At 41.5% G+C, this 23,330-nt stretch overlaps 1 protein-coding gene and 2 pseudogenes across 4 annotated transcripts in view; all 3 read left to right on the top strand.

The window, feature by feature from the left end:
* FANCM (FA complementation group M) overlaps nt 1-23,330 on the top strand; it is a gene marked incomplete at both ends in the record, with an annotated part of 85,125 nt that overhangs the window by 26,936 nt on the left and 34,859 nt on the right. For both annotated transcript variants that reach the window (XM_081087250.1, XM_081087249.1), the window contains 4 exons: nt 2,290-2,474; nt 12,162-12,368; nt 16,735-16,948; nt 21,545-21,702. In XM_081087250.1, the coding sequence (XP_080943376.1) occupies nt 2,290-2,474; nt 12,162-12,368; nt 16,735-16,948; nt 21,545-21,702 (764 nt within the window). The remainder of the gene's footprint in view (nt 1-2,289; nt 2,475-12,161; nt 12,369-16,734; nt 16,949-21,544; nt 21,703-23,330) is intronic.
* LOC308529156 (large ribosomal subunit protein eL33-like) lies at nt 14,029-14,360 on the top strand (annotated as a pseudogene). The gene has a single exon. The product of its transcript is annotated as a large ribosomal subunit protein eL33-like (transcript).
* LOC308529145 (small ribosomal subunit protein eS1-like) lies at nt 14,789-15,504 on the top strand (annotated as a pseudogene). The gene has a single exon. The product of its transcript is annotated as a small ribosomal subunit protein eS1-like (transcript).

Below are 23,330 nucleotides of genomic sequence, written 5' to 3'. Positions count from 1 at the left end.
CTGGATATATTTTGAAGTTGGAGCCAACAGTATTTGTTGGTGGATTGGACATAGGGTATAAGAAAAAAAAGGAATCCTGGTGGGTGTGGGGTGGATAAGCAAACTTGTTAGGATGCTTCTGAGACATCTGTATAGAGATGTGTAGGCATTGGATAAGTGAATCTGGATCTCAGAAGAATAGTCTGGCTATTTTTATCTGTTTACATTTACATCAATAAATTTTGGAGTCATCAGCATACAGGCTGTATTTAAAGTTTCAGGAATGGATATGATAACATCACCAGGAATACAGTTTAGAGATAAGAGAGGGCCCAGAATGTAGTCCTGAAGAGTAACAATAGTTAGAATTCAGATGAAAAAAAGCCACAAGAAGATTGAGAAACCAGACAACTAGAGTGTCAGACAAGCTGAGAGAGGAGACTTTCAGTAGGAAGGAGTGGACTGTGTTAACTATTGCTGAGAAATATGGTCAAATAAACCAAAAAGTGTCCATTGAATTTGGCAATATGAAAGTTATTGATGACTTTAGTACAGTAGAATGAAGACAGAAAAGCAGGCTGCAACCAGTTGAAGGAGATAAGTGTTGCACTGAAAGAGCTATTGGCAATTGGTGCCTTTTTCTGTCAACATTATCAAGACTATCGACAACACTTAAATAAGGTCTGTTAATTAGTAATAATGTGTCAGAGTTAATTTTCTAATTTTCATGGTTTATTGTCTTTACATAAAATAATATCCTTGTTTGTAGAATTTACACACTGAAGCATTAGGTGGTGATGAGCTATCATGTCAGCAACTTTACTCTCAAATTTCCAGGGGGTGGGGATGTGTGTTAAACACTACTAACTTTTTTGTAGTTTGAAATTATTTCAAAATAAAAATTATCTTAAAAAAAGAAAGAAAGTAGATACTGGTCAGAGGTTGGTCAGATGTAGAGGCTTGCTGCTATGGTGAGTCAAAGGAGCATATGTAGAACAATTTTCCTTGTAACAGGTGCTGCTTTTCCCTTATGTATTGTGAATTAGCTTTATATGTATTAAGTCATTTAATCATTAGGGTTGTTATGAAAACTAAATGAGTTAACACATAAAATGCTTAGTATGGTTCCTGGCACACACATGATGATTAATATAACTCATGGAAGAAAGAAGGATTGTCAAAGTTCCAAGAAAGTGTAAAAACAAAGGAAAACTAATAATAACTACAGAAAGCCCTACATGACTTGCAGTTATTAACCAACTAGAGGCCTAGTGCACGAATTCATGCACGGGTGGGGTTCCTCGGCCTGGCTGGCAATCGGAGGGGCCAGCTGGGGGGAGGGATCGAGGGAGGTTGGCTGGCAGTAGGGTAGGTACTGTGGGAGGTTGACCGGCCACGGGAGGTTGGCTGTGGGAGATCACTGGCCACCAGGGGGCATGCATGAAATTCGTGTAACAGTAGGCCTTCCCCCCCCCCCCCCCCCCCCCCCGCCCAACCCCCTGGCTGCTTGGCATCAGCTTCCCTCTGGCACCTGGGACCTGAGCTTCCCTCGCAGCCCAGGCTTTGTCCAGAAGGTCATCCGGAAGGACGTCCAGTCTAAGTAGCATTTTATGCTTTTGTTATTATAGATTGCTCTGTGCAAGTCCACATACTTTATATTTACCAGTTCATTTAATCTTCACCTCAGTCCATTGTAGATACCTGAAGAAATTAAAGCTTATAAAGAGATAAAATAAGTACCATGGCCACGCATCACTGAGAGAGGAAGTGGCCTAGCCTCAGAAATCCTGTTCTTCATGCATTCTACTGCCTCCTAAGCACAGAGACATTGGAGGAGCTTTATGATTAACTATTAACTGCAGGGTATATTCTGCAGTTACCAGAGAATTTGAAAGTACCATAGAAGTGGGGACAGAATGCCATGACCTGGTTTAGGACAGTTCCTTTAGTGCAAGAAAGGAAAGGGGAGATTTACAAAATCAGTGGGAACTTGATACTTCTGTTCTTCTGATGTAGAAGGTAAAGGGGAATAACAGGTATCATGCATGAAATGAAGGACTGGTCAAAAGTAATTCAGGTCATTTTCATTTGATTTGTTTAGAATTATGTTTTATGCCAACTAACAAAAGATTAGGAGCCAAAGTTATTAAAATTATTAGGAAAGGTAAGAGAACCAGCAAATGTTTAAGATGTCTTATTTTTTTCCAAAGAATTATTATTCATTAGTATATAGTTTCAGGCTTGTCTTTTGAACTAATTCTTATCTATATGCTTTTAAAAAGTTGTAACTAAATCTTTTTTGTTGTTTAGCTCAAAACACATCTGAAAAGAAATGTGACAAGACCAGAGTTATGATCTTCTCTTCATTTCGAGATAGTGTTCAAGAAATTGCAGAAATGCTTTTACGGCATCAGCCAGTTATTAGAGCAATGACTTTTGTTGGACATGCCTCAGGGAAAAGCATGAAGGGTTTTACCCAGAAAGAGCAACTGGAGGTAATTATTTTTGGAGATGATAAAAATAAAAATAAAATTTATTAGCTTTGCACTTTTTTGTTTTAACTTATGGGTCAGTTATCTACTTCTTATAAAGATAATTTTGTAGTAAATATTTTTAAAGGCAAAAAAATGTATTGTTTTTTGTGTGGTTTTGAAACTTTTTTTTTTTTTAAGTAATGTAAAGTGTAATAGTTCAGCAGAAAGGCTGGGGGATCATACTACCTGGGTTGGAATCCTGGCTCTTCCACTTACGTTTTCTTTATATGTAAACATACTTCATAGAGTTGTAAACATTCAATGAAATTGTACTGTAGAGCCTTCAATTAATGTTTTATTTTAAGTCATTTTAGTTATTTATTCTAAAGAGTTATTTCTTTATTTCTGTTATTATTTTATTTTTTTTTTTAAAGAGCTTTTTTTTTTTTTTTAAATATATTTTATTGATTTTTTACAGAGAGGAAGGGGGAGAGATAGATTGCTAGAAACATCAATGAGAGAGAAACATCGATCAGCTGCCTCCTGCACATCTCCCACTGAAGATGTGCCCGCAACCCAGGTACATGCCCTTGACCGGAATCGAACCTGGGACCTTTCAGTCTGCAGGCCGACGCTCTATCCACTGAGCCAAACTGGTTTCGGCTTTATTTCTGTTATTTAAAAACCTTACCATATGCTCTGAGTAAGAAGTCATAAGTTTTCTAAGTACTGTGATATGTTTTTTGGGGAGAAATTTTGGACTACTGACTTTTATAAAATGTATACTGGTTTTTGCAGATTAGCTATAGGTCATCTGACTGACAATTAAATATGTCTTTAATGTAGAGTCCTCACTGTACACAGAAGAGTCCATTTAAGTTGTCTGGATCTGGTGGACTCAAACTTTTCCTGAGTTGGAATATAACACCTTTTCCTATCTCATCTGATTATAAGTACTTTAAAGGGTTCAGATATCTAGTGGGTGATTATTACTAATCTTAACATTTATATGTAAATGAAAAATAAAATGGATTTTTGCTTAGGGGATCAGCATTTTGAAATCAATACCCGTAGTACCCAACCTGGTCTCTGGCCAATTTTATTATTATTCAGTGTCATTATTTCTTGAGTTTGTCAGGTACCATAAAAAACCTTATTGATTTTATTGACTTTGTCCTTTATTCACTATGTCAATAGTATTTTTATGTATGCTAGAGTAACCTTTTTATAACTCTTATACATGATTGCTGATTGCTTTCATAATAGCACTTTTGCTCTGAAATAAGCTTTAATGTAAATAGTTGTAATTAAATTATTCATTGATTTAGAAATAGGCAATGAAGTCAGAGAGGAAGTGGAGGGGCAGATATTCTTTAGGGCCTTCTAGGATATTCCCATCTTAATGACATTGGGTTTTACTCACTGAGATGGAAAGAAGCCTTTGGAGGCTTTGGAGAAGAAAACAGTCATTTCCTGATTTGTATTTTAAAATAATCACAGGACTGCTGTCTTGATAAATTATAAGGGGTTAAGGGTGGAAACAGGAAGACAGATTGGAAGACATTACAATAACTGAATCTAAAGATGATGGTGGCTTGTACAGGGGTGGTAGCAGGAAAGATTTTGAGAAATGTTTGGATTCTGGATATATTTTGAAGGTCAAGCTGACTGGATTTAGTTGATAAATTAGAGTGAGATGTGGGATAAAGGAGTGTGAAGGCTGATTCCAAGATTTATGGCCTGAGCAACTAAAATAGGTAAGACTTCAGGACAAGCAGGTTTTGGAGAGAATATCAGGAGCTTGGTTTTTGACAAGTTAAAATAGCTTTGGCATGACTATGAGATTAGTGGTTTTCAGACTGTCAAAACTGGTGGAGGATCAGTTGATTATTTCTTCTCAATAAGTCACAGACAGTCCTAGCTGGTTTGGTTCAATGGATAGAGTGTCAGCCTGCGGACTGGAGGTTTCCAGGTTTGATTCCAGTCAAGGGCACATGTCCAGGTTGCAGGCTCGATCCCCAGTAGGGGGTGTGCAGAAGGCAGCTGATCAGTGATTCTCTCTCATAATTGATGTTTCTATTTCTCCCTCTCCCTTCCTCTCTAAAATCAGTAAAAATACATTTAAAAGAAAAAAACTAAGTCACAAATACTTTTTTTTTTTTACAATAAATATGAATTACTTTAAAAGTAAAATTAGAGTTAACAAACAGAATTACTCTGTTGAACTTCTAAACCCTTACTCTTAATTTTTGTACTTCTTGTTGGCAAGTAACATACAGTTTGTGAACTGGAACCAGTAATATACAGTTCATAGACTATTGAGAAGCAGTGTTTTAAACATCAACTACTTGATGTTGAATAAACAATTGAATATATACATCTTGTTGCCTTGATGGCTCAAGAGTTGGGAATCAGCCCTAGCTGGTTTGGCTCAGTGGATAGAGTGTCGGCCTGCTGACTGAAGGGTCCCAAGTTTGCTTCCGGCCAAGGGCACATGCCTGGGTTGTGGGCTTGATCCCCAATAGGGAGCATGCAGGAGGCAACCCATCAATGATTCTCTCATCATTGATGTTTCTGTCTCTCTCTCCCTCTTCCTTCTTCTCTAAAATCAATAAAAATATATATATTTTTTAAAAAGTTGGGAATCATCATCATAAAAATTAGACTGGATGATTGAATGAAGATAGAGAAGCTGTCCAAAGACTGATCCATGGGGTACTTCATTATTATGAACTAGAGGCCCGGTGCATGACATTTGTGCACTGGGGGTGGTGGGGGGTCCCTCAGCCCAGCCTGTGCCCTCTCTCAGTCCTGGACCTCTTGGCGGATATCCCCCGAGGGGTCCTTGGCGCTGTCGTGGAGGTGGGAGAGGCTTCCACCACTGCTTCTGCACTCACCAGCCGTGAGCCTGGCTTCTGGCTGAGTGGTGCTTCCCTGTGGGAGTGCACTGAACACTAGGAGGCAGCTCCTGCATTGAGCGTCTTTCTCTTGGTGGTCAGTGCGCACCATAGCAACTAGTTGTTCTGCTATTTGATTTGCATATTAGCCTTTTATTATTATTTTTTTTAATGTATTTTATTGATTTTTTTTTACAGAGAGGAAGGGAGAGGGATAGAGAGTTAGGAACATCGATGAGAGAGAAACATCGATCAGCTGCCTCCTGCACACTCCCTACTGGGGATGTGCCTGCAACCAAGCTACATGCCCTTGACCAGAATCGAACCTGGGACCCTTGAGTCCGCAGACTGATGCTCTATCCACTGAGCCAAACTGGTTAGGGCTAGCCTTTTATTATATAGGACTAGTGGCCCAGTGCACAAAATTTGTGCACATTAAAAGGGGGATTAATTAGAGGAAATATTTTAATATTGCTATTTGCCCTTTCTCTATAATAGGAGTGTCAGAGATGTAAGAAAATTAGTAAAATGTATATGATAATCTTCCTCCTATTAGAGTCTGGGGCGCACCACGGGACCCAGAGTCAAGTTCCCACCCACCCACATGCTCCTCAAAATTGCGCAAGACCCAGACCCGGCCGGCCCCCCTCCATTGGGCTAGATCAGGTGTGGGCAAACTTTTTGACTCGAGGGCCACAATGGGTTCTTAAACTGGACTCAGAAGAAGGAGCTGTGGCCGTGTTTCCTGATGTTGCCATGTTAACACTGCTGCTGGTGAAGGAGCGGTGGGGAGAGCAAGAGAACCCTCCGGTCTTTCGGCTCCACGGGCCGGATAGAACAGCCGAACGGGCTGGATCCGGCCCGCGGGCCGTAGTTTGCCCACAGCTGGGCTAGATCCAGACCCAGCCGGTCCCACCCTTGTCAAGCCCCGCCAGGGCAGGGGGTGTGGCCTGAGGTGCCCCAGCCCGGGCCAGGGTGGAGGCGTGCCTTGAGTTCCCCTGTCAAGTCCCGCCAGGTGGGGGTCATAGCCTGAGATCCCCTGTCAAGCCCTGCTGGGCGGAGGGCGTGGCCTGAGGTCCCCCATCAAGCCCCGCCGGTAGGGGGTGCAGCCTCAGGTCCCTGGTCAAGCCCTGCCAGGCGGGGGGCACAGCCTCAGATCCCCCAGACTGGGGCCGGGGGGGTGTGTGGCCTCAGGTCCCCTGGTCTGGTGCCGGGGCGGGGGTGTGTGGCCTGAGGTCCCCCATCAAGTTCCGCCGGGAAGGGGGACGTGGCCTGAGGCCCCCAATCAAGCCCTGCCAGGCGGGGGGCACGGCCTGAGGTCCCCTGGCAAGCTGGGGGGAGGCAATGCAGCCTCAGGTCCCTGCTGATTGCTTGGTAAGGCTTGTTAAGGAAACTTGGCCTCCACTGTGGGTGCAGCCATCTTGTGTTACGGAAACACCTGCCTCTGCTATGGGCACCGCCATCTTTGTGGCAGAGTGACGGTCGATTTGCATATTCCCCTTTTATTATATAGGATTAGAGACCCGATGCACAAAATTTGTGCAAGAATAGGCCTTCCCCCGGCTGCTGGCACCAGCTTCCCTCTGGCACCCAGAACCTGGGCTTCCCTCACAGCCCCAGCTTCGTCCTGAAGGTCATCCGGAAGGATGTCGGTCTAATTAGCATACAGCATCACGTGTCTCACTCGTTCACTTTTGATTTGACATACGAGTAATTTGAGTTACGAGCTCCGTCATGGAACGAATTAAACTCGTAAATCAGGGCCCCACTGTATTATGCTTTTATTATAGACTAGAGGCCCGGGGCACAAAAATTTGTGCACTCGGGGGGGGGAGGGGAGGGTCCCTCAACCCGGCCTATGCCCTCTTGCAGTCTGGGACCCCTCGGGAGATAACGACCTGCTGGCTTAGGCCTGCTCCCGGGTGGCAGAGGGCAGGACCAGTCCCTAAGTGCAGCCCCTGGTCGGGCTCAGAGCAGGGCCGATTGGGGAGTTGGGGCGCCGCCCCCTGTCATGCACAGAGCAGGGTGGATTGGGAGGTTGCGATGCCACCCTCAGTCACACTCAGGGTAGGGCCGATTGGGGGTTGGGGCACCGCCCACTGTCACACTCAAGGCAGGGTCGATGGGGAGGTTGCGGCGCCACCGCCTGTCACGCACAGAGCAGGGTCAATCAGGGGATTGGGGCACTGTACCCTGTCACTCACAGAGTAGGGCCGATAGGGGAGTTGGGGCACTGCCCCCTGTCACACACAGAGCAGGGCAGATCAGGAGGTTGGGGCGCTGCCCTCTATCACCCACAGAGCAGGGCCAATCGGGGTTGGGGCGCCGCCACTGTCACACTCAGGCCAGGGCCGATGGGGAGGTTATGGCTCTACCCCGTCACACACAGAGCCGGGCCCATGGGGGGGGGTGGTTTGGGGCGCCACCCTCTATCACCCACAGAGCAGGGCGATCAGGGGGTTGGGGAGCTCCCCCCATCAGGCACAGAGCAGGGCCGATCCGGGGGTTGGGGAGTCTTCCCCTGTCATGAACAGAGCAGGGCGGATAGGGAGGTTGTGGCCCCACCCCCTGTCACACACAGAGCTGCAGGACGATCAGGGGGTTTGGGCGCTGCCCCCTGTCACACTGATCCCGGTGCCGGGAGGCCTCTCGGCTCTGCTGATCCCGGTGTTGGGAGGCATATTACCCTTTTACTATATAGGATAGAGGCCTGGTGCACGGGTGGGGGCCGGCTGGTTTGCCCTGAAGGGTGTCCTGGATCACAGTGGGGGTCCCCACTGGGGTGCCTAGCCAGCCTGGATGAGGGGATGATGGCTGTTTGCAGCTGGTCACACACCCTTCAGGATGGGGGTCCCCACTGGGGTGCCTGGCCAGTCTGGGAGAGGGGCTGACGGCTGTTTTCAGGCTGGCGGGTGACTGAAGCTCCCAACCGCTCCTTTTTTTCTTTTTCTTTTAATTCTGGGCCAGCTTTAGCTCTGGCTCCAGCTCTGAGGCCTCTGCTGCTGAAAGCAGGTATCTGGTTTGTTTGGGTTCTATAATCGAAATACTGTATCAACTCCAGCTCTGAGATCCCGGCTGGCTGAAAGCAGGTTTCTTTGGTTTTGTTTAGCTTCTATATTTGTAACAATGTTTCAAACTGCAGGCTCAGAGGCCGGCAAGTCAGGCGGGGAACATTGGTTTCCTCCGTCACTGAAGCAAGCAAACCTCATGTTAGCTTCAAGCTACCTGGCTGCCGGCCGCCATCTAGGCTGGCAGTTAATTTGCATATCTCCCTGATTAGCCAATGGGAAGGGTAGCGGATGTACAGCTAATTACCATGTTTCTCTTTTATTAGATAGGATAATTGCAATGATTATGATTCCCTAGGGAACCAGAATAAGTGGCTAGTGAAATAGGAGAAAGACCAGGAGAATGTGGTATCTGGGGCCAAGTAAGGAGGAGGTGGAGGATTACATGTGTAAATGCTGCTAATAGGTCATATAAAATGATAACTCGAAATTGAATTAAGAGATGAGAAGGCAAACCAGCTTGAAAAGAAAAATTTTAGTGTAATGATGGAGATAACCCAGCATTGAGAAGAGCTGGAGATAGCAACTATACAAGTCTTTCAAGGAATCCTATCTAATAAATGGGTAATATGCAAATTGACCCTAACAACGGAATGATCGGGAACAACCGGTTGCTATGACGCACACTGACCACCAGGTGGCAGACACTCAATGCAGGAGCTGCCCCCTGGTGGTCAGTGCATTTCCACAGGTGGAGCACCTTGCAGCCAGAAGCCGACTCATGGCTGGCCAGCGCAGCAGCGGTGGCGCGAGCCTCTTCCACCTCTGAGGCAGCGCTAAGGATGTCCGACAAACGGCTTAGGCATGCTCCCCATTGGACATCTGCCAAGGGCTCCTGAGGTGCCAGAGTGATGTCTGACTGCCACCTTAGGCCCAATCCCCTGGGAGCAGGCCTAAGCCAGCAGGTGGACATCCCCCAAGGGGTCCCAGACTGTGAGAGGGCACAGGCTGGGCTGAGGGACTCACCTACCCCCCTGAGTGCATGAGTTTTCGTGCACCGGGCCTCTAGTGTTGCTATAAAGGAGAGCAAAGATGGAAGTGGTTTTCTGTTTATGTTGGGTTATGCAGCAGTACGCTTGTGTGCTGATAGGAATGATCAGTTGAGAAAGAAAAATTGATGATAGAGCAGAGAGAAGAGTATTGCTGGAATGACCTTTGAGTAGATGAGGAAAAGGGACAGGATCTGATACAAAACCCTAGGGATGGACCTCAGTTAACAACACGGATAGTTTACCCAAAACAACAGGGGTGAAGGTAGACATATAGGCACAGATATCGGGGGATGGGTAGACATGGCAGTGATACCTTGTGGAAGATCTTTTTTCCTTTTTTAAAATATTTTAATTGTTTTGTTAATCCTCACCTGAGGTTATTTTTCCATTGATTTTTTTTAAAAATATTTTTTTTATTTCAGAGAGGAAGGAAGAGGAAGAGATAGAAACATCAATGATGAGAGGGAATTATTGATTGGTTTCCTCCTGCACATTGGACTGAGCCCACAACCTAGGCATGTGCCCCTGACCAGAATTGAATCTGGGACCCTTCCGGTCCACAAGCCGATGCTCTATCCATCGAGCCAAACCAACTAGGGCTTTTTATTGATTTTTAAAGTGGAAGGAAGGGGGAGAAACATTGATGTGGGAAAAACACATCAATTGGTTGCATTCTGCAAGCTCCAGGACCAGGGCTGGGATCAAGCCTGCATGCAACCAAGGAACATGGCCCTGCCTAGAATTGAACCCGGGACCCTTCAGTCTGAGGGCTGACATTCTATCCATTGAGCCAAACAAGCTAGGGCTCGATCAGCCGCACGCGCCCCCCCCCCCCCCCCCCCCCCCCCCCCCCCCCCCCGCCGCCGGGGATCAAACCGGAAACCTGGACATGTGACCTAACCTGGAATCGAACTGGCATTTGGTGCATAGGATGACACCTGACCAACTGAGCCACACTGGTCAGGGCTGGAAGATCTTTTTTTTTTTTTTTTTAATGTATTTTATTGATTTCAGAGAGGAAGTTTTTGCAGTGTCATCAGCTGAGAGTGAGGATGTGGAGGAAATGTTGAAAGTTTGATGAGAGAGAAAATAGGAAACAGTTATTCAGGGGAATGGGGAGAGTGAATGGATTAGGAAAATATGAAACAATTTTCAGATAACACCAGGGGCCCATCCAAGGTGAGAGATTGAGTTAGTGTGAAATCAGTAAGCATGGTTCTTTGTTTTCCTGCAGCCACATTCAACTGCAGGCTACAGGCTCAGACTGTAGAAAGTAAGGCTATACCCAGTGTTAGAGTTTAGTCAGAGGAATATGGAGTGAGAGAGAAGCAAGGGAGTAGAATTTAAGTTAGGTTAAAGAGTAAGCAGTGAAAAATAATAGGATCAGTAGATTATAAGTCCTGGTGGAAGTTATTTAATTAATCACTATTCCTTTGATTAATTAAATAATTTCTGATTCCTATTTATTTTTCAGACTCTAGCCAAAGTAATATCAATCCTAGGCATATAAATAAGTTAGTTTACATGTGTTAACTAAAAATGAAGTTGTTTGATATTATTTATTAATTTATTAACTAGTTATATTATAGAAGACTATTAAAGAGATGTAAAAAATAATTTAACAACACTTACAGTTATATTTTGTGTTATATATTCTGTTTACCCCTCACTGGAATGACAGTATAAATGGTAAGGTATGAATTTGTTGATGTAAGAACGTCCAAACTTGTAGAGAGTTTTTGTTTATTTGAGCCAAACTGATGACAGTGGCAGGAAGTAAGATTTCAAGTACTTTGGAAGATGATAGTTTCGCAGTTTCTTTTTGACATTAGGGGGGGAACAGTTAGGATGGCGGTTCTCAACCTGTGGGTCGAGACCCCTTTGGTGGTTGAACGACCCTTTCACAGGGGTCGCCTAAGACCATCCTGCATATCAGATATTTACATTACGATTCATAACAGTAGCAACATTACAGTTATGAAGTAGCAACGAAAATAATTTTATGGTTGGGTCACAACATGAGGAACTGTATTTAAAGGGCCAGAAGGTTGAGAACCACTGAGTTAGGAAGATTAAATCAAGGTGGGAGACAATGAGGTAGGGGATTGGATTATAGGATAGTTAAGATTATGTGCTCTCTTGAGGGGTCCAAAAAGAGGCATTTCATAGTGTGTTAAGATGCACAAAAGCAATGGGCAGGGCTTGCTTAAGGCAAAGTTAACCTGTTACTAAAGAAGTTACAGGCCTGGGCCAGACTGCCCACCCTGACCTGCCCAGTTAGGAATTTATGATCAGATCACCCTGTGAGGTTACTTTCCGTTAGAATTTTTACAGCATTCCTTTTTCATTCACAAATTCTAGGAGTAATAAAACATTCTTATGTTACACAATAGTAATTTAAGTCTAGGCTACGACAGTTGGCAGTAATTGCTCTGGACCTTTACCTGTCCTATGCCCCTTTTAGTGATGCTAAAAATAGTATACGGAGTTTTCCATTCATGTGTAAATTGTTAGCAAACCCTTTTGGTATCACAACCATTATGAAACCAAAGAAATCAAGATGGCCCTTTGCATTTTACCACAATTTCCTCTGGCTTATATTGCTATTTTGTTACTTCTTTTCCTATTCAGTAGTATCCTGGATGCTAATTTTTATTCTCATCTTGCCATTTATAGGTAAGTGGAAAAGTTTATTTTGACCTACAATTCTTTTGTTTGCATTTAATTATTTTTAAATCATTTTTATTTTAGGTAGTGAAACAGTTTCGTAGTGGTGGTTATAATACATTGGTTTCTACTTGTGTTGGTGAAGAAGGTTTGGATATAGGAGAAGTTGATCTGATAGTATGTTTTGATGCCCAGAAGAGCCCAATCCGTCTTATACAACGAATGGGTAGGACTGGCCGTAAACGTCAAGGCAGGATTGTTGTTATCCTTGCTGAAGGACGAGAAGAACGTGTAAGTAGACTTTTGGAAACATGATTTGTAAATGAAATTTGAGAAATACAGTCTAAATACAAATATCAACCTGTTAAGATTCAAAGTCCAAGCAACCTGTAAGTAATTAGTCGATTCCCCCCGCCCCCTTTGTATTATATTCTGACTATTCTTTATTTCTAATTAAGAGAATTTTCGACTGGATTCAGATTTTTTAATTTTTATCCATATAAATAAACACTTTTACTTTAGTATTAATTCAAACACCTAGATGCAAAAATCAATGTGTTTTACTATCCCCTGTGCTTCTAAGGCCTGTTTTTTTATGTTTATCTTACTAACTACAATGAGCTGAGAATGGTTTTATATTATAAAGAGTTCCTTAAATCAACCAACCAACCAACCAACCAATCAACAAGAATATGCACCAGAGATAGTATGTGGTCTAAACTATTTGCTGTTTGGCTCTTTATGGAGAACTTTGCCTTTGTCTATTCTAAGTGATAAGGGACTTTAGTTACATTTATACTTTGCTGCAATCTTGGGTGACAGTGTTATGGGTTGGCTCAACGAGATAGACCACTGACTCAGAATTTAAATTTAAGAGCCTTTTATTAAGCTGGCCAGCTGACCACAGCGCCTATCTCCCCCTCTGGGAGATTCGGAGCATGTGGCAGAGATCAAGGGTGCAGTATGATCCTTTATAGCAAAACAGTGTTAGAAAAAAATACAAAGCATTCCATTAGCTGTTCCTTAGAAGTTCACAGAAAGTTCATAAGCACAAAGGGGGGGTAAACAGAGTCACACCTGGCTGGAGCATATCATAACACATTGTTTTTCTAAGACAATCTAGCAATTTTTCTTCTATGGTTCCTAACCCTGACACAATCCTCCATACGTCAGTCCCCGCTCCCAGCACATTCTGTAACATTCTGTAACCCTTCCATGCCACAGTTCCTCACCCTAGCACAACAGGCCTTCCTAAATATGATGCTGTATATAATATTATTTTGTGTGTTTGTTTTTTTAAAAAATTTATTGATTTCAGAGAGGAAGGGAGAGGGGGGGAGAGAGAGAGAGAGATGATGCAAGAGAATCATTGATTGGCTGCTTTCTGCACAACCCCCACTGGAGATAGAACCCGCAACGCGGGCATGTGCCCCTGATGGGAATCAAACCTGGGACCCTCTATCTACTGAGCCAAGCCAGCTAGGGCTATTTTGTGTTTGTTACACTAAAGTATTAACTAACTTTTGTGACTCAGTGGGGCTATTTTTGTGGCCAGATATATAGTTTCACATTAAAGACTTTTTCATTAACTGTGTTAGTTTTTTTTTTTTTTTAATATATTTTATTGATTTTTACAGAGAGGAAGGGAGAGGGATAGAGAGCTAAAAAGATCGATGAGAGAGAAACATCGACCAGCCGCCTCCTGCACACTCCCTACTGGGGATGTGCCCGTAATCCAGGTACATGCCCTTGACCGGAATCGAACCTGGGACCTTTCAGTCCGCAGGCCAACGCTCCATCCACTGAGCCAAACCGGTTTGGCAACTGTGTTAGTTTTTAAAATTTGATTTTAAATGTTCATGTAACCTTTAAAAATAATCCTGAACCGCTTTTCCCGCCATCTTGGGCCCTGTGGAGGCCTGCTGGGAACAGGATTTCTATAAGGACAAATATGTCTGGAAGGCTGTGGCCCAAGGCCATTTTGCTGGCTGTTAGCGGGGTCTCCGGCACCAGAGAGAGCACACAGCTCTTCTTAAAATTGAAGGTGTTTATGCTTGAGATGAAACTGAATTCTGTCTAGGCAAGAGATGTGCTTATGTGTACAAAGCAGAGATCAACACAGTGACTCCTGGTGGCAAACCAAACAAAACCAGAGTAATCTGGGGAAAGGCAGCTCGTGCTCATGGAAACTGTGGCATGGTTCATGCTAAATTCCGAGGCAACCTTCCTGCTAAGGCCATTGGACACAGAATCTGTATAATGCTGTATCCCTCAAGGACTTAAACTTACTGAAAATAAATGAAATGGATTTGTTTTCCTGCGTTTTGGTTAAAAAAAAATCATCCTGATCCCATTTGACTCTCTGAGCAGCACCATTGCAATTGGCAAGGACAAGCAAAAGGCAGCAAAAGGGGAACCAAGAAAAAAGTGGTTGATCCACTTTCTAAGAAAGATTGGTATGATGTGAAAGCACCAGCTATGTTCAGTATAAGAAATATTGGAGCCTGCCCGGTGTTGCTCAGTGGTTGAGTGTTAACCTGTGAATCAGGAGGTCACAGTTCGATTCCCGATCAGGGCACATGCCCAGGTTACGGGCTCCATCCTCAGTTGTCAAATTCAAGACCATAGACATTCTGCTCTCTAAGTACTTAAGTGGATCAATGTGGGGCATGCAGGAGGCAGCCAATCAATGATTCTCTCTCTCATCATTGATGTTTCTATCTCTCCCTTTCCCTTCCTCTCTGAAATCAATAAAAATATATTTAAAAAAAGGAAATATTGGAAACACACTAGTCATAAGAACCCAAGGAACCAAAATCATATCTGATGGTCTCAAGAGTCATGTTTTGAAGTGAGCCTAGCTAATTTGCAGAATGATGAAGTTGCATTTAGAAAATTCAAGCTAATAACTGAGGATGTTCAGTGAAAAAATGCTGACTAATTTCCATGGCATAGGTCTTACATGTGATAAAATATGCTCCATGCTAAGAAAATGGTAGACCACGACTGAAGCTCACATTGATGTCAGGAGTACCAATGATTATTTGCTTCGTCTTTTCTGTGTTTATTAAAAAAAAATGCAACAATCAGATTCAGAAGGCATTATGCTCAGCATCAATAGGTCTGTCAAATCCGGAAGAAGAAGTGAAATCATGACCTGAGAGGTGCAGACAAATGACTTGAGAGAAGTGGTCAATAAACTGATTCCAGATAGCATTGGAAAAAACATAGAAAAGGCTGCCAATCTATGTATCTGCTCCATGATGTCTTTGCTAATAAAGTCAAAATGCTGGAGAAGCCCAAGTTTAAGTTGGGAAAACCCATGGAGTTTCCTGGAGAAGATAGCAGTTCTGAAAAAGCTACTGGGGATATGAGCCCCCAGTCCAAGAATTTGTTTAAAATTCAGACATTTAATGGTAACAAATAAAAATCCTATTTGTGATTTACAAAAAAAAAGCATCCTGGCCCTAGTTGGTTTGGCTCAGTGGATAGAGCGTCAGCCTGAGGACTGTAGGGTCCTGGGTTTGATTCCCGTCAAGGGAACATGCTCAGGTTGTGGGCTCCATCTCCAGTGGAGGGTGTGCAGGAGACAGCCGATTAATGGTTTGTTCTCATCATTGATGTTTCTATCTCTCTCTCCCTCTCCCTTCCTCTCTAAAATCAATAAAAAAAAGACATTTTTTTTAAAAAAGCATCTTGTATAATGAGCTTTCTCCCAAAATTTTTCATGTGTCTAAGGCATATTCTTGTATAGCATTTAGTTGACCTATGAAATGATCCCAATAAATGATATGTCTTGCAGCTTATACAATGAGTAGAATGAATTTGTATTATCAATGAGTGGAATTGGATTTTAGCTAATTGTATTACCTCAGGCAAATCATTTAACTAATACCTGAATAGAAAGTTTTTTTAATGTGTAAAATAGTCATAATGGTCCATATTTAATGAGCACCTACTCTATGCAGTATTCTGAGAGCTTCAGATGCATTATCTTATTTAAGGGGAATAATGGTTTTCTTGTTGTATACAAGTAAAGAAAACTGAAGTGCAGAGAGATGAAGAAGCTGAAATAAAGGAATCATATTTTTTAAAAATGGCCCTGGCCAGTTCGCTCAGTGGTTAGAATGTTGGCCTATGGACTGATGGGTTGCTGGTTGGATTCCTGGTCAAGTCAAGGGACCCGGTTGCAGGTTCCCTAGCCCTAGTAGGGGCACATGTGTGAGGCAACCAGTCAATGTTTCTCTCTCAATGTCGATGTTTCTCTTTCCCCCTCCCCGCCCCCTTCTCTTCCACTTTCTCTGGAAATAAATGGAAAAAAAATATCCTCGGTGAGGATAAAAAAACATTTTTTTAAAAGCACTTTACACTTACATATAAATATGAGCCTTTTTCAGAAACAGCAAGATACTAAATAAAAGATAAATTTCCTTTGTGCAATATAGTACTAAGGTAGGATTTATAATATAGTTTTGATATGATTTTCATCAAGAGTTAATTGAACAGGTTTCAAATTCAAGACAACAGATATTCTATTCTCTAAGTATTTAAGTAGATCAGAGTTTTATTGCTTAGAATAAACCCAAATAATATAGTAATTGCTTCTTATGGCTGATTATTGTAGAAATAATGTAATTTGACTTTTTTTTTTTTTCAGACTTATAATCAAAGTCAATCCAACAAAAGAAGTATCTATAAAGCTATTTCAGGTAACAGGCAGGTCCTTCATTTTTATCAAGCAAGTCCACGAATGGTTCCTGATGGAATCAATCCAGAATTACATAAAATGTTCATCACACATGGTGTCTATGAATCAGAGAAGCCTTCTCGGAACTTGCAGCGAAAGTCATCTGTTTTTTCCTATAGGAATGGTAAATAAAAAATTCTGCATTTTAAATATACATAGTTTTCCTGTTGTTAGTTAGCAGATTATATATTCACTAGAGTCCCAGTGCACGAAATTCGTGCACGGGGGTAGGGGGGGGCGGATCCCTCAGCCCGGCCTGCGCCCTCTTGCAATCCAAGACCCCTCCAGGGATGTCCGACTGCTGGTTTAGGCCCGATCCCTGCAGTTGGGCATCCGGCAGTTGGACATCCCTCTCACAATCTGGGATCCCTCTCACAATCCCGGACCGCTCACCCCTAACCACTCACCTGCCTGCTCACCCCTAACCGCTGCCTGTACAGTGTGCTTCATAGTGACCAGTTATTCCGGTTGTTCCGCCGTAATGGTCACTTAGGCTTTTATATATATAGATATATTTTTTATTTGAGAAATTCAGCATACATTCTAGGATGTTAAGGGTGTTCTCTTTGAAAAGGATGTGTGGTAAAGGGAAAGAGGCATTGGCAGTACAGAGTGATTGAAAATCAGTATTGGGAAAATTAAAAATATCCTACAGACCCAGATAATCCTCTACAGAGTGTAGAAAAGAAAGTAAACAGTTTTATTTTGAATGAGCTACAATATGCATTGTAGGCCAAACATCAAAATTAATAGAAAGAAAGAAATTCTATGCTATTCATTCCCTGAGACACTTAAAATCCTTTACATACATATTCTCAAGACAGTAACATGTCCTCATATAAGAGGAGAGCACTGCCTGGCCAGTCTGGCTCAGTGGTTGAGCATGGACCCATCAACCAAGAAGTCACCAGGTGGATTCTGTCAGGGCACATGCCCCAGTTGTGGGCTCAATCCCCAGTAGGGGGCATGCAGGAGATGTTTTTATCTCTCTATCCCTCTTCCTTCCTTCCCAAAAACATATCTTTTAAAAAAGAGGAGAACACTATTTGCTATACATTCTTTCATACTTCATCCCAAATTCATCTGGTAATCGAGGTAGCCATTTGTGTTGCTAGTTGGCTTTATACAAAGAAATAATACAACTTATCTCTATGACAAGCAGATGGTGACAACTCAGAGAAAGGTGCCTAAGCTAAACTCCCTTGCTAACTGGGAGACAGGGACAATGTCTTTCTTTTTTATTTTTAAATATTTTTTATTGATTTTTTACAGAGAGGAAGGGAGAGGGATAGAGAGTTAGAAACATCGATGGGAGAGAAACATCGATCAGCTGCCTCCTGCACACTCCCCACTGGGGATGTGCCGGCAACCAAGGTACATGCCCTCAACCGGAATTGAACCTGGGGCCCCTGAGTCCGCAGGCTGATGCTTCATCCACTGAGCCAAACCAGCCAGGGCAACAATGTCTTTCTTGATATTTACATTTCAAAGAGACAGCTCCAAGACCCTTAAGAAAAACATCTCTGGCCCTGGCCCCTGTGGTTCAGTTGGTTGGGTATCATCCCGCATTGAAGAGTTGCCAGTTGCTCCATTGAGCAGGAGGCAGCTGATCTATGTTTCTCTCCCTCTCACTTCCTCTCTCTCTTAATAAATAAATAAATAAAATCAATAGAAATATTTTTAAAAAGAAAAAGATAAACATTTCTGGTTGAAAAGCTGGCTAGAGGCTTCTTAGTCTTTACAAAGATTCGCATATACACCAAAGGGTTGAAGAAATGATTTGCAAACATTAGGTGTCTCTGGAATTGTTCTAAAAAAGGGAGAGAGTGGTTTTTTCCCTTTCTGTGAAGGAGAAAGTATTTTTTTTTTCTTTTTGAAATTGTGGTGAAGTTAGACCAAGTTATTAGTGATACTGAGTCAGTGAGAAACATGCTTTGGTTGGTCTCAGGGAGCATAGTTAGTAATGAAAGTGTGGCTAGCCTAAAAACTGCATAGATTTTGGTGATATCAAGAAAATACCTTGAAGTATTAGCACTATGAAAAAATGAGAAACTAAAATGGTTCTTTTGAATTTTAGTCTTTAAAGAGGCTTTTAAGGAATCATAAAAACATGTAATTTTAAAATTTGGAAGGAACCTTGGGGGTCAGTCATCTGTTCCAATTACATGTCAAAGTAGGAGTGCTTCCTGTTAATGAATATTCAGCCTCAACTTGAATATCTGTGTCAAAGGAAATGGTATTTCAATCCTTACCCGAGGGCATTTTTTCCATTGATTTATTATTTTTTTAGAGAGAGTGGAAGTGAGGTGAGGTGGGGGAGAGAGAGAAACATTGATGTGAGAGACACATCGATTGGCTGCCTCCTGCACTCACCACACACCCGACCAGGGCCAGGGATGGAGCCTGTAACCAAGTTACGTGTCCATGATTGGCAATCGAACCCTCAGCCTTTTAGTCCTTGGTCCAATGCTCTACTAACTGAACCAAACCGGCTAGGGCAGTTTTTTTGTTTGTTCATTCCATTGTTGAACAGCCCTATATAGAAGAAAGTTCCTTATGTTGAAAAATCTGTCTTTGCATCTTGTTCACATTGATTTAGTTTTGTCTTCTAGATACAAAGAATAGTTAGGATCCTTGGTTTACCGATGTAGCAATTGTTTATGTATTTGAAGATAGTACCTCTCAAGGTTTCAAACCATGAGTTTTCCAGGTCCTTTCCTTCCTAGTCACCTGCTTTGGATTCACTTAAATTTTTTAATGTTCTTTCCCTTAATCAATGCTTTTTGGATATGCCTATTAAACCTAATACAAATCCACTTAGTAGGAATATTTTTGTCATTTTACAAGACTTTGCCAAATTTTTTATTCAAATGAAAAGATGGTATGTATTTTGAATTCTTTTGAGCTTATTAAACTAATAATAGCATCAAAATTTGATTCGGTTGGCATAACTTATTCTTGTATTTTTATAAATGTTAATTAAGCATATGTTTAATAATTGTTTCTAAAATGCTGCTTGGAATGGATGGAAAATTTTGTTAGTAAAATTTTTTTGTAATATTTTTAAATTTTATTTTTATTGATTAGAGAGAGGAAGGGAGAGAAACATAGATTATTGTTCCACTTATTTGTGTATTCATTGGTTGATTCTTTTATGTGCCCTGACCAGGGATCAAACCTACAACCTTGGCATATTGGGATAACATTCTAACCAACTTTTTTTTTTTTTTTAGTATAAACTGGGTTATTTTTACTTATTTAAAATTTTTTTCATTATGCTTTGGTTTTGGGTATACAGCTTAGTGGTTAGGCAATCTATATATATAAAAGCCTAAACAACCAAACGACTAGTCGACTGGTTGCTATGATGTGCACTGACCACCAGGGGGCAGACACTCAACACAGGAGCTGCCCTCTGGTGGTCAGTGCGCTCCTATAGTGGGAGCGCCACTCAGCTGACCGGTGGGCACCAGATGCTTGGCTCATGGCTGGCAAGCGCAGCTGCGGAGGCGCAAGCCTCTCCCGCCTCTGCGGCAGCTACCAAGCAGCAGCAGCAGGCGCAGCAGGGATCAGGCCAAAACCATAGTCTGACATCACCCGAGGGGTCCCGGATTGTGAGAGGGCGAAGACCAGGCCAAGGGACCTCACTGGTGTACGAATCCGTGCACCAGGCCTCTAGTCATATATATTAGTAAAATTCTAATACCTGTCATTTAAAAAAAATTGAGATACTAGCTTATGTTCATTTTTCTGTACTTTTCCCCCATTTTTTCAGAGTTTTCAAGTGTTAGTGATTCATCTTGCCCAGATTGTATGTATAAATGTATTGTCCTATATATTAGTACACAATTCATGTGGTCTTAGAGGAATTTATTTAAAGTGACTAGGAAAGTTGAATACTTTCCTATTTCAGAAGTCTGAGAGGTTCAGATTGTTAGATCTAAAAGGGACCTGAGAGAGCACTTATGTCAAACCCCTTATTTTATAAAAGCTTGTTATACTATTTGGGAATAGCTAAGACAGAAGTTTCCTGTTTCCTAATTCAGTAGTCTTTCTAAATTTTATTTCTGCCCTCATCTGTATTTGACCGGAGTTTCTGCTTTATACTGTTTATCCTTCCCAGCTTGGCAATTAATTTTCCTATAGAGAGATTATGGACGTCAAAAGGGCTAATTTACTCTGTTATGTTTTTTTTAAAATAATATTATTACATTATTTTCTTAAAGCAGTAGATCTTTTCCACCACTCCATCCCACAATCCTAATTTAAGGCCATCTAAAAACCCTTTATTGTTTTGGAGTCCCCCCTATCCCAAGCTTCAGATTACCTTTCTATAACGTTATGAAGGAATCATGACACTAGTTTCTATTTGTATGTTACCTGACTGTTTCATGTCAGGTCTTAGACAACAAAATAGAGAAAGTCCAAAAGAATATAGGAATTACCCTAGCTATCTGGCTCTGTTCTGTTAATTAGGTCATTAGCAAAGTTTAGCTCCTGGACTCCTAGACAGAAGGGTTCACTAATTCTTTCAAAGAAGTGAGAGAAGTGTAGGAGATATATACAAGTAGGAAGTGATAACTAGAGTGGTTATAGGAAGAATACTATTTTTAATGAATAGAGTCAATGATTTTAGCAGAGATAAGTAGACAGAGTTATGTATATCTTGTGTTTGTCTGGCAGATTTTTTTTAACTTCTTTTCAATTTTTAACTTTATAGGATTGAGACAAAGTAATTCAAAGAAGGATTGGTTCTTATCAGAAGAAGAATTTAAATTATGGAACAGACTTTATAGATTGAGAGACAGTGATGAAATTAAGGAAATAACATTGCCTCAAGTTCAGTTTCTGTGTTTTCAAAATGAGGATAACAGATCAGTAAGTGAAACGTTTTCCGATGTCCTTTATAGTGATTATGCAATAGCTTTAGGAGTAAGGAGAATGTTCATGATCAGAATAGCACCTTAAAAATTTAAGAATATAAATAGTTTTTAAGAGATTATTAAACTCTAAGTTTGTAAAACTTCTAATTTTCTTATATTCTTTATTGTGTGTATATATATATATATATATTTTTTTTTTTTTTATATTTTATTGATTTTTTACAGAGAGGAAGGGAGAGAGATAGAGAGTTAGAAACATCGATGAGAGAGAAACATCGACCAGCTGCCTCCTGCACATCCCCCACCAGGGATATGCCCGCAACCCAGGTACATGCCCTTGACCGGAATCGAACCTGGGACCTTTTAGTCCGCAGGCCGACGCTCTATCCACTGAGCCAAACCGGTTTCGGCTGTGTATATATATATATATTTACATGACCATAATATATTTATATAAGGTCTGCCTTTTTAAAAAATATATGTATTTATTGATTTCAGGGAGGAAGGGAGATGGAGAGAGAGAAACATAATGATAAGAGAGAATTGTTGATTGGCTGCCTCCTGCATACTGGGAACTGAGCCCGCAACCCAGGCATGTACACCGACCAGGAATCAAACTGTGACCTCCTGGTTCATAGGTTGACACTCAACCATTGAGCTACACTGGATGGGCTATTCTGCCTTTATTACTTTATACCATATGGACATTTCTGTATAGGCAAAATTTACATGATTGTTATGTTACCCTGCAGTATACCATATTTTGACTGTTTCCCTATTGTGTTTTAGAATCCTTTTTTTAAAAATGTATGAGAGAGAGAGAGAGAGAGAGAGAGAGAGAGAGAAACATCAACTCATTCCACTTATTTATGCATTTATTGGTTGATTCTTGTATGTGCCCTGACTGGGTGTCAAACCTGCAACATTGGGGTATTGGGATGATGCTCTAATCAACTGAGCTACCCAGCCAGGACTAGAATTCTTTTCAATCTGTTACTAACATAAAATTATACTATCATGAGCATCTGTGTACAAACTGGTGTTTATTTTCAGTTTTGAAACTTTTATTTGGATGTTATGATTTATTTTGTTTTAAGAACAAATTATTAGTAAACTTAATGAAAGCCAAGGGAATTTGTCAAAGGTTACTTTTGTACCCAAAAAGCTGGAAAAACAACCTCAGGAAAGATTCCTTTTAGAAGATATGTAGTGCTTGAAAAATATGGCTATTCAAGATTTTTTAAAAAATTCTTAATTGTTTAAAAATATGAAATGCTTCATGAATTTGCATGTCATCCTTGCGCAGGGGCCATGCTAATCTCCTCTGCATCGTTCCAGTTTTAGTAGATGTGCTGCCGAAGCGAGCACCAGGATTTGTATTTTTTATTCACTAACTGGAAAAGTGAGGCATGGTAGCAGGCATGAAGAATTAGGATTAGTATCACTGAGAGATTATGAATGCCTCCTTATTAGATTATTAGATATAAATAGCAGTTTTGAAACCACACATTTTTCTTAAATATTACTCAACATGGAACTACATAAACAGGAATATGGTCAACTAGTAACTCATATATTTATTTTAAAAATGTATTTAAAGGGCAGCTTTGTACTTTATAAAAT

Source organism: Myotis nattereri (genome assembly GCF_964212035.1).
Source record: "Myotis nattereri genome assembly, chromosome: 1".
NCBI lineage: Eukaryota > Metazoa > Chordata > Mammalia > Chiroptera > Vespertilionidae > Myotis > Myotis nattereri.
Note: the sequence above shows the minus strand (reverse complement) of the source record. Positions and strands in the feature narration are given on the sequence as shown.